Below are 18860 nucleotides of genomic sequence, written 5' to 3'. Positions count from 1 at the left end.
ATTGACAAAGTTCAGATGTTTGTCTGGCTAAAAACTGCAGTGAAGATCTTCTGTTGAGCCTTTTTCCTTTTCTCCTCCTACATATTATATGATTTGAGAGCATTTGTTACTGCTCTTTGGATGGAAAAACTGCATTCCAGTTAGAAGATTCAAAGGCAGTTTGTATCTGTTTTAAAGCTTCCTGAAGTGTTTTTATGGCAAATAGTACCATTTCCTACATTTCTTTGTCCTCTTCAGCAACTTGTGTTGTCAGTTCTTTCAAATCTTTCTTTGAAATTGGCTTTAAAGCAATTCATTCACATCATCTAAGTCAAAATTCCCAAAATTCAATTTTAGCCATTCCACACATATCATCAGCTATATCTAAAACAGGCACAAACCAAGAAAGTTAAACTGTATCAGGCCACAATTTCTGCCAGACACCATTTATATATGACTGTAGCACTTTTTCCCAAACTGTTGAAATGTTTGTTATTCTCTTTAAATATATTAAAGAACTTCCAAAAAATGTTATTAGATTTTACATCAAAATGCCACCAACTTTGATAACAATCACAGTATTACATTGCCAACATATTACATTTATGCTTTTGTTTTTCATCTTTTATCATGTTTTTGAATTTTGCTATTAATTTTGAAATGTTTGTTAATGTGAATCTTCTTTAAAAGGAACATAAAATGAGACCTTGCTGTATTGTAATAATTTCTATTACATACAATTGGATCTACAAAACATAACTATTTTATAGATCCAATATTTCATTTTATGATACCAATATTTTGTAGTATTGAAAAATGTAATTCCTATATTAATAATTATATTAATATAATTGTCAGGTTTTTCAGAATGTATTATTAGTGGAATATTATATATACTAAATCTTTTACTCCTTATACACAATCAAATAATCATGGTTCCATCAAGATCTTATACAATTAAACAATTTTTATTGATAACTGACAAAAATAACTGTTCAGACATATTTATAATGTATATGATAATACCATCTGTCATATTTATACATAAAATCAGTTTTACCGTATATTTTTATATATACAGTAAAATCTGTGTAAACTGAAATCACACAGTACCAAATTATCTTTTCTGATTTGGCAGGTTTCTGTTTTGCTTTAATTGAGAACTAATCGATTCTAAAAAGTTTTCAGTGTTTCTGTGAACTTGTGCTAGGCATTCAAATACTTTTTGGATATGATCCTCATGATTTCACTTGATAGCAAACAAGCCAATTTGCATTATGATACAAAAACTAGTGTCTTGCTCTGCATTAGAATATCTAACTATATTATAGTAATATAGAGACTTAAGTTATTCTGTGATCTTGCTTCATGAGGAATTTTAATAATCTAATTAATTGTTTACTTCAATCTGTAATTATTAACATGTTAATTAACTTGTTATAGAATACTTGATGAGTTAGTTGGTAACTACTAACTACTCCTTACAAGACAAATTAACAGCACCATATTTTCACAAATTACATTCATTGCCTGTTTTCAATAACTTGATTCTTAAAAGTATCTAATTCTACCCTTGGTTAATTCCAATAAAGACTTTGGTCTGTACAGGATCATTGAGAACTTGTATGGGACCCAAGTGTAAAGTAGGCTCCTTTTACCATTAATTTTTCCTTTGAATAAATGAAGTACAGTCAACCCCCCCTATAACGCTGTTGATAATTCCATTTTATATAAATTCCATGTTGCACGAGTCACTTAGATTTTACAAATACGTGAGCCGTTCACAGCCCGGCACATGTATTTGTAAAATCTGTACATAGAACATTTCTTTATTAATATAAAACAGTTGTATAAGATTTTAATTTTTGCTAGTAAAAATAACATTAATTTGTATGGACATGAATTACTATGGGCCTCTTAAGTTTTATCCAGGCTTGGGAAAAAAATCCCAACTCCATACTTTCTTAACAGTCCTAGGTTCCCTTGTCATGTGACCTTAGTTTCTCTGACAAGGTTCAAAATTGTTTTGGGAATACAATTCATTGCAGAATTGTCCTCTGCGATGACTATTATACCTGGAGGAGATTTTACTTATTTGTCTACAAGTGAAATTTTAATTTTCCATTTTATTCAAATTAAGTTGTGTTCTTTGTACCCAGAAACATCTTTGGTTTCTGCATTGGACAGGTTTGAGGCTTTTAGTAAGATTCAACATAGAAAAGTCACTCCATTCTGAAGAATGATTTCCATTTAGACAGGTTTCTGTTTTAGACAGGTTTTTGTGTATTATTGATAGTTGACAATAATCATAGTATAAATAAATCATTATTAGAGAACAATTTTAAAACAAATACATTACTACTATTAAAATATAATTTTTATATTTTATTATCCTTTCTCTTAAAATTACAAACATATGCATATGAACATTAAATATAAATTGTTTTACTTATCATAGTAAACTAAAAATTATTTTATAATTCTGTTATTTTATTTTAGTCATAAATTAATTAATACTAACTTTTTAAATAAGAAAAATTCAAAACTGAAAATTATAAATGTGCAAATAAACTTACTTGATTAATCAAAATATCTTGCTGAAGTTTTTCAGCTGCTTCTACATCATCACTTATTAAAACTTGTCTTTGGCTACGTCTTAAAGGTGGAGTTAAACGAGAAGGACTACTCAGATCACAGGCAGAAGTATGGCATTCCAGTGGAATTAAATTAAACCTTTTGGCAGGATTTTTTATTCCAATTGAGGCAGGCTTGGTAAATTCAAATGATGGATTATAATATTCTCTAATAAACAAATGAGAATCTGAAAGAGTGCGTGCCAACTTTCCACTACATAAAATGCCTTTAAAACGCTGCATTGATCTTTGTTCCTGACAGACACACTGATAATCATTTTGATAATGGTGATGATGGTGGCGATGATGATGTCTTTTACAGAATCGATTTTTCAATTTGTACAATTCTAAATCTTCAGAACTAATCATGCTCTTTGGCCTAATATTAATTTCCTTATATACAATGCAAGAATCTGATACCGTAGAATTCCTAATATCTTTGCGATTAAAATACACATTATCCCCACTTTCAAACATACTTTTAATAGTTTTTCTTTTATCTGAATTCTCTAACGATATAAGAGATAAACTACTATTATTCAGTAATTCAGTTTTTAAAACATTTGAACTATCTTCATCTGTAATTGTTGCTTTTTCAGCTGTTTGTGTTCGTTGTTTAGGAGGATAAGTGCTATCAACTACTGTTTTGGAATACTGAATGAAAGGTAATGTTATATGCCTAGGATCATTCCTATGAGATTTAAAACCTTGAGGTGTCAAAAGTGTTATAATTTTATCATATGCTGGTAGAATACGACTTTTGATGGAATGATTTAATGAAGATTCAATAATTTCTTCACCAAGAGGATTTGTACAAGTGGTTAAACTTGAACTATCACAACTGTTTTGAATTTTACATTCATCATTGTAATTATTCACTTGTTCAATAGTTTCTATTTCATTTTCATCACAATCAGCTTTTATCACTGAATTACTTTTATCGTTTCTTATTAGTGAACTATCTAAATCTCTTTCAAATCCTGAACATGCCTCCTCTTCCTCCTCTTCCACTCTTGCATCTTCAGTATCTTCTTCTGACAAAGGCTGAAGATATTGTTTTGAGTTCAAATTATTTTCCTGAGGAGGTAAAACTGCTTCAGTAACTTCATTCAAATTTGATAAAGATTTTTCAATGTGACTAAATGAATTAACTGGAAGTGGACTTGTACATAACTGTCTAATATGAGGAACACAATCACCAGTGATCTCTTGAACATCACTGGACATTGTGGAATAACCTTCATCTTTATTACCATGTTCACTAACAACTGACAAAGGACTATTACTTTCTTGAACTGTGTCAATGTTGGACATAGAAAAAGTTACATGATTGGTAACAGAAGTTGGAATTGGACTACTTATACAAGTTTTAAGCACAAATGTTTGACTTACATTTGTCCAATCCTGATTTTTGTCTGATGATTTATTTTGATCAAAATCATTTATGGGAGTTGGTGGTAGCTCTCTGGCAGGAATCCTAAGTTGCTGTTGTTCATTACATTGAGTATTTGTACTTTGGCAATTTATTTCATTTGTAACATTAATTGTATGTGGTTTTCTAATTACAGTGTTCATAGCAATTTCACTTTCTTCACTACTAGAACCTAATTGATTTAATATATTTTCATTATCTAATCGTTCTGAATCTGTTTCACTTGTCTTATCATACTGGGATGTGTCAGGAAATAAAGGAGCATCTATGTCTTCATATACATTACCGCACTCATTTAAAATATGACTCTTACATTCAAGAGCTGGAAAACTAAAGTTATGAGCAGGATCACTCATAACATGTGGAATGATATTTAATGTTGTGGGTCGAGGAACAGAAATACCTGTTGCCACAACTGTTGGAACGGAAATACTAGATTTAGTTCTATATACAAAATTCTGACCAGCAGAATTTAAATTTTCATTAACATTTATTATTGAAGGAATATCAATATTTTGTGGTTTTGTTTCACTATTCTGATTGAATTCTTCCAATTCTGTGTAACCATTGGAAATCAAATTGTTGTTAGGTTTGTATTGACTAGATACTAACAATTTTTGTGATGATGAAATCAAAGATAAACTATCAACATTAAGACAGTCATCCATTGGAGTTTCCATTGCATCCAGACTGCCTATGTCATTATGCAATACAACTTTTTTGGACAAATCCATTTTACCACACTTAGTCCATTCTTCATCTCTGCTTGAAGCATCATTTTCTTGTATGTTCACTGCAATGGGAGAATACATCATTCCTTCAGTCATAATTTTACACTGATTCCTATCACGTAAAGGAAATAAAGATCTGTATTCAGTTTTTCCAGATTCTAATACAAAAGGATGTAAAATATCTTGTTCTGAAAGTTTCGATCTTATGTGTCCAGATTTATTATTACATAAAGGGCTTTTCATATAAGAGGTAGAAGATACATTGGTGAAAGTTTTTCCTTTTTTATCATACACAGATCTCTCTTTTAGCCACTGCGGTGGGGAACTCATTTTTGGTAAACCTGGATAAGACATCATAGGCTAAAAAGTTAAAAGTACACATTTAGAATATGAAATAAAGTACATATATTAGTTACAAAAAATATTTTAATTTAATTTATTTGAATATTTCAAATTATCACAAAATAAAATAAAATTTCTTTTAATCAGAACAATAAAATTCTGAAATTCAAAAAACTCAGTATATCAAGGATTCTAAAACAATAATTTAAGTTTAATCAAAAATCATGTAAAGTTCTTATATTTATAATGGCATAATTTTTTTACTAACAACACACATAAACATTTAAACTTTAGATCATTTAGATTTACAGTCGACCCTCCTATAACAGTGTTGATAATTCCGTTTTATATGAATTCCATTGTTGTACGAGTCATTTAGATTTTACAAATACGTGAGCCGTTCACAGCCCAGCACACGTATTTGCAAAATCTAAGTGATTCGTATAACATGGAATTCGTATAAAACGGAATTATCAACACTGTTATAGGGGGGGGTCGACTGTAATTTACTTAACACATTTATAAATGCATTAAGTACATTAAATACATAAAATATATCTTATGTACAGTACATATAAATATTTTCAACTAGGAAATTTCTTATAAGTATTTCTAGTTTAAAATATGTTTATATTTCTAGATACAATTATAATTTTAACGAGCACTACATGCAGTATGCAGGTATTGAAATGTATAAGTATTAAGAATATCGTGAGAATCATGATTTTATTAATTAATTATCATGGGAAATATATTTAGTTTTCTTGAATTGTTTACCAAAAAGGAAGACACATTCAACACTTTTTACAAAAGAAGGAATCAACTTCTTTTCCCACAGGATTTATCGGTAATTCTGACCACCATCTGTATTTTTACCCCTTCTACATGTCATCATGCATCATGTTGTAATCGTGGATCATTTTATGCCATTGGTCAGAGAGCCTGATAAAAGGATAGTTTACCTGCCATTCGAGGCAGTCCATAAGAAATTGGGAAAGTGCCATACAAGACACATCTCCTCGTCCATAAGATCTCTTCGACATATTTTAACTTGTGCACATACAGAAAAAAGGAAGATTGTCCCAAAGAGTTTATCCTCCATCTCCCGTACTCCTCCAAAGACTACTGACCGACTTACATCATAAGGTAGTATGATTTATATCATACTTGTAAACTCTCTCTCTCGTGAGGAATAGATAGTTTTGTTATTCTTGTGATTAGGTTAAAGAAATGTTATTCTCTCCATACATCTGTATTTACTTTGTTAACCTTATTAAATCTTGTTTGTTAATTAATATGGTCTCGTCTTTGAACTCAGCTCTATATCAAGCTTATCACTTACCCGCATATCCTCCCCACTCATGAAATAAGCCCTCCTACTTTAATTTATTCACTATCTCATATCATGAGTTAAAACTGGTGTCAGGAATCCTGAGTATAGATCGGGATTTTACGATCTCTGATCTAAAACATCTTTTTAAAGCCATTCTACGACTCTGCGGGCAGATCTTCCAGATCCGTAGCCGATTAAGTGGTAGAGACTACATTTATCTACCCAGTTCTTCACAATATTAATTAAAATACAATAAGTTTTAATTCAAAATGTAATTCATTTGATTTACAACAGAATAAAACTGAAATTTAATAGATGAAAAATTGTATTGTACTGATTTTAAAATTCAAAGAGAAACCAAAAACTAGCAGGATATATACAAGCAAGGAAAGAAGAGGAGGGCATTAATAACACACACACTTCAATATTAAATGCTGGAAAAACTTATGTGGTTAATCAGATGGCTGCATGTTATTTGCATTTACTCTGTTGAGCAAGGTGTTGTTATTTTTACTGTTTATTTTTTATTTATTTGATATATTTTTTTTGTTTAAATTACTCAGAATACTTTTAAATTTTGAATAATTAAGTCATGTTTCTAGAGTTTGTTCATTTTTTTTTAATTTTGTGAAATATGTAACTTAATGTTGACTACTAAGTATGATCAAAATTTAGTTAATTAGTTATCAACTGAATTGCTGGAAATTGAGTATTTTACTTTGTTTTCATTTTATTAGAGTCAGTACCATCAAGTACAGTCGACTCCCCTATAACACGGGTTCCTATAGTTTGGATTCCTATATGACGGTGAAAAAATTGCGATGGTATCCATACAAACATGGTAAAAAAACTCCTATAATTCGGTAAAACGTCATCGGGCAGCCGAACTACTTTCCGCCATCCAGTGCCACGCTACGAAGAGTTTAGGTGAGTAAGATGAGTTTACTATCGTCTGTACAGTATGTAAATTAGGTACCGTAAGACTAATACATCACTAATTTTATACATTTCTTGTGAAAGAAACATTTCTTATTCAACGGCCATAAAAATTATTTATATTAATGATGTCTCCAAAGTTCAATGAAGTTTTCGCAGAAAAATAACTTATCAGAAATCGTGGCCGCCGTTTGGTGCGCTGCTCCGCGATGAAAACAAGCTTAAGCAATGGCAATGTCAAACGGTGCACACTCGGTAAGTAATCCTACAATGTTTTGTTCATAGCAAAGTTTATACGAATTATTCCCAAAAAAATATACGTGTTTTGGAAATGTTGAGTCGAATTAGTCTAGGAATCGATTAATTTTATGGAAGGAAACCTTTCAAACAGCTGTAGTCCGTAAAGTGCATACGTGCTGGGCTGTGATTGGCAAGGACTCGTACAAAATGGATTCATAAAGAACGGAACACATCTACCATGTTATAGGGGGTCGACTGTATCTATTTGGTCTCCTCCCAAAACAATCATAACCTCATAAAATCACAAGAAAAACAAACAATAAAATAAAAACATAATTACAAAAACAAACCTAACACACAGCATTTGATAAAATGAACAAGTTTTAACTAACTTGTTCATTTTACCAAATATTAAAAGCAGAAAACTGATTTACATAGTCTTTTAAATAACACAAATTGAATATGCAAAATGTTTCAAATTATAATAAATTATTATTCAAATATTACAAAAATTATATGAACAGCAATAATTTATACTTATAATAAGTATATAATTTTACTTACATTCCCTCCACTGCTACCACTATGAGTTGAATAATCACTACACATACTAGCAAGAGATTCAGTACTATCTTCTGACTGGCTATTATGGGAAGGAGAATCATGACTTGCATGTTGCTGTAAATTCTTTTGCACCTTGTAATATAATAACAGGAATTGATTTCTAATTTATTTATTTATAACTATTAAACTTTAATAAATTAAAAACAATTAAGAATTTCATTGTATAATATAATTATGCAAATATATTGAGCTATTGTCATATATTAAACTATTTTAAAAAGTACACAAATATATTAATATATAATGATTATTTAATGTATCTGATAGTGTATTTCAATGTAAATTATCAATATAACAGTGTACTAAAACATTGTAAACATAAAAATTTTCAACATATGAACGTATTAAAAAGTTAAATTTAAAACTAAAATATATTTTTATTATATATTTTAAAAGAATATGCTTAATTACTAATTTTAAATTTTGTACCATATTTTCGTGGAATGACTGGCATGCTGGTCTATCTGGGGAGACATGAAATCAGATATTTCTGTATGGTAAAAGCTGGCATGCCAGTTTAAGTGAGGTTATATATCCCTCTCTAGAGAGTGCATTAAAAAAAAAACGAATGAGTTTTTATTCTAAAACTGAAACTGTCAGCATTATTACATCAAAAATTATGATTATAGGTTTAATTTCTTCATTTTGTCTTCTTTCTAACAAAGTAAAATACTCATGGAATTCTGAAAGTGCTTTCTTATGTGTATTTTATTGTTATTTATTTGAAAAATGCAAAAATAAACATATTAAATTTAAGAAACTGGCTGTAAATTAGCTCAGCTTACACTGATTAACATCCACTTTGTGTGAAATTTGAGAGGAAGGTGTTATTTTTAAAGTCAGGGTAGATGGTCAGTGAAGCCCATGCTGATTAACCACTAACATCAATAAGTCGTTTTATTGTCTTGTAAACAAAAACTCTTCCTGATTTTAAGTCAGTCAAATTACAATGTTATTATTTTATTGTACCTGAATAATGTTTTCTTTAACATTTAATTAACAACTAGTTTTGTTAGATATGATTAATTTTATATTTTAGTCACAGTTTAACCAGCACACCAGTAAGCTCAAGGTTTCGGCATGCTGGTCATCCCGTTTTTATGCAGTACGTCGGTCATTCTGTGAAAATACAGTATATATATATTTTTTCTATTAAATCATGTTTTCTATTGGGTTGTTTGGAAAGTAAGTTTGCTTTTTTTTTCCGTGGAAAAAAACACAATATTTTTATAATAAATAAATATTTTATTGAAGTATATATTAACCTTTTCGGTCAAATACCTGTTGTCATCGTTTCTGGTAGTAGCATAATTTCACATTCATGATCGTTGCTTACAAACAACTGATCCAAGTGATTTTTGATATTGTCATTTCAAATAAGCATCTTACAGTTAAAATAAATTTGTATAGACCGGAACAACTAATAATCTGAGTGTGCTTGATCTGGCAAATATGGTTGGTGTGATAGCACATCCCATGTTATAACAGTTTCTGACGAGTTACCAAACTTGTGAAATTTGACATTATCGTGGTAAAACACTAAACCTGTTTTGTTGATCAATTCCAGCTGCCTTTTCTATTTGATGATATTACTCAGTTTGTTTACTCGATGGCAGTACACTTTCGAATCAATTGTTAAATTGTCCGGTAAAAGCTCCAAAAAAAATTTCCTTAAAATCCCACCAAAGAGAGCATCTCTCTTTAAGAACATGTGGAACCCATATATCAAGCTTTGAAACGAAACCAATTTGTTTCAAGTAATCATAAACAGTTCAATTTGACAAATTTAATCTCTTAGTGATTTCACGTGTTGTTATTCGGCAGTTTGCTTCAATCAGTACCTTTATTTTGTTTTCATTGGCTTCAACTGGCCATCCAGAACGTGGTGCATCTACAATATTGAAATTGCCAGAATGAAATTTTGTAAACCAGTTTTGGCACTGTCGTTCTGTCAACACATCTTCTCCATACATGTTACACAATTTTTTTCTCACTTGAACAGCATTCTTACCTTTTCGGTAATAAAAGAGCAAAATATGCCGAAAATGCTGCTTTCGATCTTCCATATTTGATGGGACACAAAAAATAAACAACTGCACAAAATCAAACAAAATTTTTTACAAATAAGCCTTAAAATGCTAGCTGTCAAAATATATAATGATAACAGTTTAGAATAAAACTGGCGGGAAAAATACGACTAATCTGTCTAGTGGTAAAAAAAACGAACTTACTTTCCGAACAACCTAATATAATGTGACATGAGTGTGCATATATATTGTGATGGACTAAATCTTAATTGCAAAACTTTATTAAAAAATTTTAATTTGTGTAAGCAAATCTGATACTAAACTACAGTAAAATAATTTTTAATTTCATTAAATTACATTAAAATACTATTTTATTATACAGTAGAGCGTCGTTTATCCGAATCAATTGGGAACTGGGGTTGTTCGGATAACTTACTTTTCGGATAACTGATTATGTATGAAAAAATACATTAACCTATCCCATGTTGAAATTTTTCTCCGTTGTGTGTCTCTTCGCGTTGAATTTTCATCTATGTTAAGACTAATGTAAAATTTTTTAAATAATAATCATGGCTATTGTATCGTTAAAAATTATTTCTTTATTTTTTACAAACAAAATACATATATTAAAAATTATAAAAACAAGAAAAATTATACTTTAAAAGTTAATTTAGTATCAAAANTAAGTTAATTTTCTGCGAAAAATTCGTTGAACTTTGGAGACATCATTTATAAAAAAAAATTTTTATGGCCGTTGAATAAGAAATGTTTTTTTCACAAGAAATGTATAAAATTAGTGCTGTATTAGACTTACGGTACCTAATTTACATACTGTACAGTACAGACCATAGTAAACTTAACTTACTTGCCTAAAATCTCCGTAGCGAAAATTTTAGATAACGTAAAAATTATAAAATTACAGTATTGTATTAGACTTACAAATATATAATTTATATATACAAACCTATATTTATATATATAAACTTAATTTATATATAATTTAAATATGATACTGTACAGACGATAGTAAACTCAACTTGCACGCCTAAAATCCCTCTAGCGTGGCGCTGAACAGTGGAAAGTAGTTCGGCTGCTCTTCCACTATTGCGATGAACTTTTACCTCATTTTACGAATGTCTCTTTTAGCGTCCTTATACGAATACGGTCGCAATATTTTGCCACGATATACGAATCTGCATTATTTGAACTTGCGTTATAGAGGTCTACTGTTCGTAAATAGTGTTTATTCATCACAGATTAATTAAAATACTTTGGTTTATGTCACTTTATCTCATTTCTTCACACAGAAAAGTACATTACTGATTATACAACAAAGTTATGATCAAATATTTGTCAATTTGAGAGCTATGTGTAGTGGCGCCATCTAGTTTTAAGTGCAAAACTATAATTTTCAAATTATGAAAGCATTAATTGGCTGATACGTTAGTGATGACACGTGTATTTGAATTAGGAAACAAATATTTTTAATTTATATTGGTAAGGAAAGTTTTAGAATAAAAATAGAATTTACTTGTGCATTTTCTAGCCATGAGTCTTCATTTGATTCAGAATACAATGGTTTTTGCCATTTATTTTGTGAATCACATCCCAACTATAAAATTTAAAAAATTCTGATAAAGTGTAAGAAATAATAATTAACACTTAAATAAAATTGTAAATAATTTAATAGCTTATATAACAAAAAAAAGGAAATAATTTTTTTATATCTACTAACTTAATATTACTGCTACAAACATAATACAAATAATTATGGTGTAATTTGTAAACTAAAAAATATTAAATAAAAATAAATATATTTGATATATTTATAAAAAATATGATTTNAATGATTTATGTCCAGTGAAATTAAAAATTTTAAATAAATTAAAACATTAATTATTCCTCAATATTTAGAATAAATATAAAATAAATGAATAAAAAATGTTTAATGAATGAAAACATCAATTGAAATTCTAAATATCTTTTAAAACTTGTTATTTTATCAGCATCAATTATGACTAACCAAATATCCTACTCAGTTCCTTAAATAATAAATCATTAAATACCTGATGCTGAGAAAAACTGTTTATTATAGAAACATTAATGTTTTCGACCTAATATGATAGGCCATCGTTAGACAATTTATTATCAATTACGACAAAAAGAATCATGTGAGAACAACTCATTCTTAAATATGAAAAGTTTATTAAAATAAATTATTTTCCCTATTATATCACTAAAACTGAAAAAAAATTTACATTTTTGTTTAAAAAACATTTTAATCCTGTAATAATTTCAATCTTATAAATCCAAATAAAAATCGCCTATTCTAGTAAAATTTAAAAAGTCAGTTTTAAAGTTTTAGAAGCCAATTATGAATTGCTAATAAAAATATTTTTCTTTCCTACTTAAATTTTAGACATGTTTACATGTGGCATACAATTAATTACAGGTGGAGATAAACATGTACGACATACTCCACCTGTCACAGACAGACAAACACATTTTCTGTTAACAACTATGCAAACTATCACTAAATTATTTTGACTGTAAGCAGAAAAATAGAAAAACTATTCTAATATAAAAAGTTCAGCAAATTTTAAAACTCTAAACATTATATATTTAAAATACATTAGTTTTCACACTGATATTTAACTTTCATATTAATTAAAGATATTCTGGGGTGAAATCTGAATGTTTTATATCTTTTATGGTTTGTGTACTAAAAATTTTAGTGTCCTTACATTTTAATTTGACAAGTTCTTTCTGTTCTCTATTTCTTATTTCTCTCTTTTTTATTTTATTTTAAATTCTATTTCCAAGACAACAGAAAATTAATAGAGGCACATCTGATCTGCATATAAATAAAAACTAGAATGTCTCGAATATGCAGGGAAAAAATCTATATGACCATTCAATTGATTAGATTAATTCCATATAATTCCCATCAATCAATTGCTGGATATTATGCAGACAATTTTTATTCTTACACATGTTATTATTAGAGAGAGTATTAAATAAGTTAAGACAGACCTCTCTCTTTTCTATCTATGATCTCTTAATATCTATACATAGTGAAACCTTGTTAATTCAAATTGGTAAGAGAAAAAATTTGGACTTTGAGTTATAGAGGTTCAAGTAAAAATAAAGATTTTGTGCTATGGTTTATTGGTGACCCATAATAAACTATCCATACAATATTTCCATGGATCTTATTACTCAGAATCATTGTGTCGATGTAAACTTCTCGGTGTTTTCCAGAAACCTGTAAATGCTTAACTGAATGGTTAAGTAAATGCTTTTCCGAATGGTTGATCCATTCACTCCTAAGTGTTTAGTAAGAATTATTTAATTGTGATATTTCACATCTAGAATTGATCTGTATTTTATTTTTTTATCACAAACATACCAATCTTTGATTGTTATATTTTTAAAATTTTGCCACAAAGGTTAAAATTTTCACACAGAATCAGACTATAATTGTTTTATAAAATTAATTTATCAAAAATCCATTTATTTATTAGGTCAATTAGTCAGAGAAATCCATCAGCAATCAAATAAATAAATAAATAAATGTTTGGAAAAAAACAGGCTTGAATGGCAGTTACAGTATCTAGAGTCACTCATGCTATCTGGAAGCATCCCCTACAAGCACTGTCACATGACACAATGCTTATTTTTAGTCATTTGTGGTTCCCATGTTTTATAGAAAGTTTCTGATTAGTTTAATCAATAGATGAATGTTAATTATTTTAAATTAAAATTCTGGAAAGTTTATGAAAATATTGTATAAAAACCCTATTACAGTTAACAAGTTTGATTTAACATATAAAGTCCTATGCTAGATGATCAGGGAAAGAAAATGACTTTGAGTTATCCCAGTTTGAGTTAATCAGGTTCCACTGTATTTATTTTCCAAAGTGATTTCCTAAAACCTCTAATTTTAAAGATCATATTACTTGATTTAATAATAATCAGTATGCTGTAGTTGATCAAAGTCAGAAAAAAAGTTTGACACATCTTTCGCTATATATACCAAAAACTATCATAATTGCCTAATGTGTTGTTAGATTACATTAAAAGTTTTTTGTTTCTTCATTGTTAATGGATGAAAATTACAACAAGATGTCTTTCAATGGATAACTTTCATAAAACTATTACATTGTTCAATACACAGTTATATTATTAAAATAATTAAAAATATAAAAGAATTAACATTTGGAATATGCTTATTTATCTTTCATTAATCACAAATGAACAAACTGTTTAAAAATATTACATTCCTTAAAATGATGAAAATACAGATTATAATATAATATCATGTCAATATTGTTCAAAATATTCAGAATACTGTAAGTATCTAATTTTGCAATTGTTTTCCTAGAAAGTATTCATTTATACTCATCAGGGCTAACCTTAAATTGATTGAGTCCAACTGGATTCTGCACCCCAGTGAGTCTAAAATTATGGTTATGTAATCAGTATAAAGTGAGGAAATTTTCTAAATACATTCTAAATACAACATTAAAATCTTTACCTCTCACAAAACAGACTAATAAAATTAGCAACATTGTAGTATTCAGTGTGAATTTTTTAGCAGTTTACTTATTGTTTAATTATTGTTTGTATTTTAATGATCTCAATAGTGCTTTTCATTTACTAAGGGCAGACCTGATGTGATGATCATTCAAAAGAATTAAATTGAAATTAAAGAATAAAAAAGAATAAAATTTTCAATTAATGAAAAATTACCTGATCTGAACTTCCTGCTGTATGAAACAAGCATTGTTTAAACATTAAAGTTAATGTATGATTCTGTCTTTCTAAATCTTGAACTCTTCTTTGTAATTTGCTACATTCTTCTCTTAAGCTCTAATATTAATTAAAAAGAGAGAAAAAAAATGCTAAAATTATATATTANTGTATAATATAATTATGCAAATATATTGAGCTATTGTCATATATTAAACTATTTTAAAAAGTACACAAATATATTAATATATAATGATTATTTAATGTATCTGATAGTGTATTTCAATGTAAATTATCAATATAACAGTGTACTAAAACATTGTAAACATAAAAATTTTCAACATATGAACGTATTAAAAAGTTAAATTTAAAACTAAAATATATTTTTATTATATATTTTAAAAGAATATGCTTAATTACTAATTTTAAATTTTGTACCATATTTTCGTGGAATGACTGGCATGCTGGTCTATCTGGGGAGACATGAAATCAGATATTTCTGTATGGTAAAAGCTGGCATGCCAGTTTAAGTGAGGTTATATATCCCTCTCTAGAGAGTGCATTAAAAAAAAAACGAATGAGTTTTTATTCTAAAACTGAAACTGTCAGCATTATTACATCAAAAATTATGATTATAGGTTTAATTTCTTCATTTTGTCTTCTTTCTAACAAAGTAAAATACTCATGGAATTCTGAAAGTGCTTTCTTATGTGTATTTTATTGTTATTTATTTGAAAAATGCAAAAATAAACATATTAAATTTAAGAAACTGGCTGTAAATTAGCTCAGCTTACACTGATTAACATCCACTTTGTGTGAAATTTGAGAGGAAGGTGTTATTTTTAAAGTCAGGGTAGATGGTCAGTGAAGCCCATGCTGATTAACCACTAACATCAATAAGTCGTTTTATTGTCTTGTAAACAAAAACTCTTCCTGATTTTAAGTCAGTCAAATTACAATGTTATTATTTTATTGTACCTGAATAATGTTTTCTTTAACATTTAATTAACAACTAGTTTTGTTAGATATGATTAATTTTATATTTTAGTCACAGTTTAACCAGCACACCAGTAAGCTCAAGGTTTCGGCATGCTGGTCATCCCGTTTTTATGCAGTACGTCGGTCATTCTGTGAAAATACAGTATATAAATAGCATAAAAATGAAAAACTACTGTTTACTGAAATAAACTAGATTAAAGACAACAAACTTATTTCAATTAACAATAATCTACAAACCTATTTGAATTTAAATGTATTTGTAGTTTAAAGTGCAATGTAAGTGTACTTAATTCAATGTTTTCTCATTATCATTTCAGAACTACAGATTCAGCATTTAATGATAATACAGTAAACATTACTCTTACTTTGTCAAAAATTTCTTACATTTAAATGTTTCAAATTACCATATCTACTAATATAATCCATGCACTTTTTCTAAAAAATTATAACAAAAAGTTAGAGTGCAAAGTTTATTCAAAATAAATTTAACGATGAAATCTATAAAGTAGAGGGTGCTTCCAGTTACTGAATGCTTTGCTTATTTTGCTAGTGATAAATTTTGCTTATTAACTGAATGGCTTTGCTTAATGTAATGACCATCTATAATTGATAGTTATGAAAATTGTTAATAAACATTTTGTTGTGACTAATTTTGTGAAAATGAGTGTGAAGTAAGTTAAATGTACAGATAAGACTGGCAATTTATAATATTTATACCTACATTATTTCTTAGCTATAGATCAGAAATTTTTCACCATCGGTTCAAAATTTAACAATGTAAAGAATTCTTACTTTTATTTAATTAGCAAGTTAATTCATCATAAAATACATTACAATTGCAGGTAATTGTTTAATGTATTTATTAATGACATAAATATTTTAAACAAATATTATTATATAACAACTACAAATGCCATATTATATTAAGAACTACAGTGGTACCTTGTACTTTGAATTTAATTCATTCCAGGAAACAGTTCAAACTTCAATTTTTCCCATTAAAACAATGGAAAGTGAATTAATCTAGTCCCACACCCTAAACAATACCCATTTCGATAAACATAAAACAGCAAATACATATAATTTAAGGTAAAAATAATACAATTAAATGTTCTAATAATAAATTAAAACATGAAAACAATGAATATAATATGTAAATATTGTATAATAAAACAAAAATTGCATTTACTGGTTGCACACCATTGCAACTTCAGTACCTTAAACATGGCTGAAGGTGTGCTGTTTTCATGCTTTGTGACAAGTTACTTTTTCATCTGAATCATCAATATTACAACCTCTCTCTTATTAGATTTTTTTGCTTCTCAGATACCATGATTAATAAATAAGTGATATTGGGTTAAATAAAAAGTAGAAAGTTTTGCATATTTTTTAAACATCTGTCCTTACTTAACAAAGCTGTACAATTTAACACATTATTACAAACTTACAATCATATTTTTTGTTCAGAAGCTTATTTTATACTTCAAGTGCATTTTTCACTGAGCATAGACAGTTCAAACTCCATAGCAAATTTTTGTGGAATTTAGAGTTTGAACTCTGAAGTGTTCAAAGTATGAGGTATCAGTGTATATAAAAGTTAAATATTTTCCATAAACATTATAAATGAGTATTCTTTATTACACAAAATGATAAAATACACCTTTAAATAAACTGTAATTAAAAACCATAGAAAAATTTTCTATAACATTTTAACAATAAACTTACCGTTTGTAAAGTTCTCAGTTCATTCAGAAGCATGAAATTTTCTTTTTCTAATGATGCAATACATGATTGAAATTTCCTAATTTTATTCTGAATTTAGAGTAAAAAAAAAACACATATATATATCAATATAAACTATAAATAAACAAAAGTATAAGCTTACAATTTTAATAATGACATATCAATCAATATTAGATATTATACAATCATTAAATTTAAAATTAAAATTACTAACTTTGTCAGAATTGAATATGTTACTATTTAGGACTTTCAATGAATAACATTTACAGCTTTCTTATGAACATTAGCAAGTTTGCACATTGGTATTTTCCATTATAAAATGCTTTGTTATAACCTAACAAACAGTTATAACGTTGTAAGTAAAGTCAGCCATTAGAAGTTTACATTGGCTACTGTTAAATGTAATTTTACAATCAGAGTAGTCCTTTGCTTATAACAAGGCCTATAAGATATACCAAAAGATTTACATCACTTTTTCAAATATGCTGAGTGAGAAGAAGACAGACTTTTGTTTTCTGACACTGAAAGGTATAAAGAAATCCATGAATTATTTAATAATACTTGTGAAGACACTGCAAAGAATGAAAATGAACAATGGAAGAATGTCTATTTTGTATTTTGTCAACTAAAGTTAGCATCTGGAACATTTTCAATATTCAGTCTAATAGTTTGATATAAACATTCTTATTCCTTACCAGCTCTCTACATAGATATATATACTAAATAATTTGCCAATCTTCCAGATCAAAGATTTCCAAGGCTTGTATGGTACAACATTTCTTAGACAACAATTTTGTCTTGTTTCATTATTTCCTATAACATTATGGCCATTATCTGTCAATAGTCTTGTTTTCAAAATGTAATGTTACAAGTATAGCAAGTTCTCACACAAACACTATCTATGATATTTAATGTTACACTACTTATAAACTTGTAAGTGCAAAAAAAAGAAAAAAATACCAGTGCACAAACTTCTTATTATCTAATGTAATTACACTATCACTAGAGTAAATCTGAAATGGAAATAAATAGCCAAATAGTCGTGATATCATGTACTCTAAACTTATATATATATATATATATATATAT

At 28.0% G+C, this 18860-nt stretch overlaps 1 protein-coding gene across 1 annotated transcript in view; it reads right to left on the bottom strand.

Moving 5' to 3' along the window:
• LOC111634044 overlaps positions 1-18860 on the bottom strand; it is a 99147-nt gene that overhangs the window by 20964 nt on the left and 59323 nt on the right. Inside the window, exons 7-12 of the mRNA XM_023378724.1 lie at positions 17754-17840; positions 15030-15149; positions 11809-11889; positions 8191-8322; positions 2544-5135; positions 219-280 (exon numbers count right to left, since the gene is read on the bottom strand). Of these exons, the coding sequence (XP_023234492.1) occupies positions 219-280; positions 2544-5135; positions 8191-8322; positions 11809-11889; positions 15030-15149; positions 17754-17840 (3074 nt within the window). The remainder of the gene's footprint in view (positions 1-218; positions 281-2543; positions 5136-8190; positions 8323-11808; positions 11890-15029; positions 15150-17753; positions 17841-18860) is intronic.

The sequence above is a fragment of the Centruroides sculpturatus genome, unplaced genomic scaffold (genome assembly GCF_000671375.1).
Source record: "Centruroides sculpturatus isolate CEXI.00-Female unplaced genomic scaffold, Cexi_2.0 scaffold887, whole genome shotgun sequence".
Classification (NCBI taxonomy): Eukaryota; Metazoa; Arthropoda; class Arachnida; order Scorpiones; family Buthidae; genus Centruroides; species Centruroides sculpturatus.
Note: the sequence above shows the minus strand (reverse complement) of the source record. Positions and strands in the feature narration are given on the sequence as shown.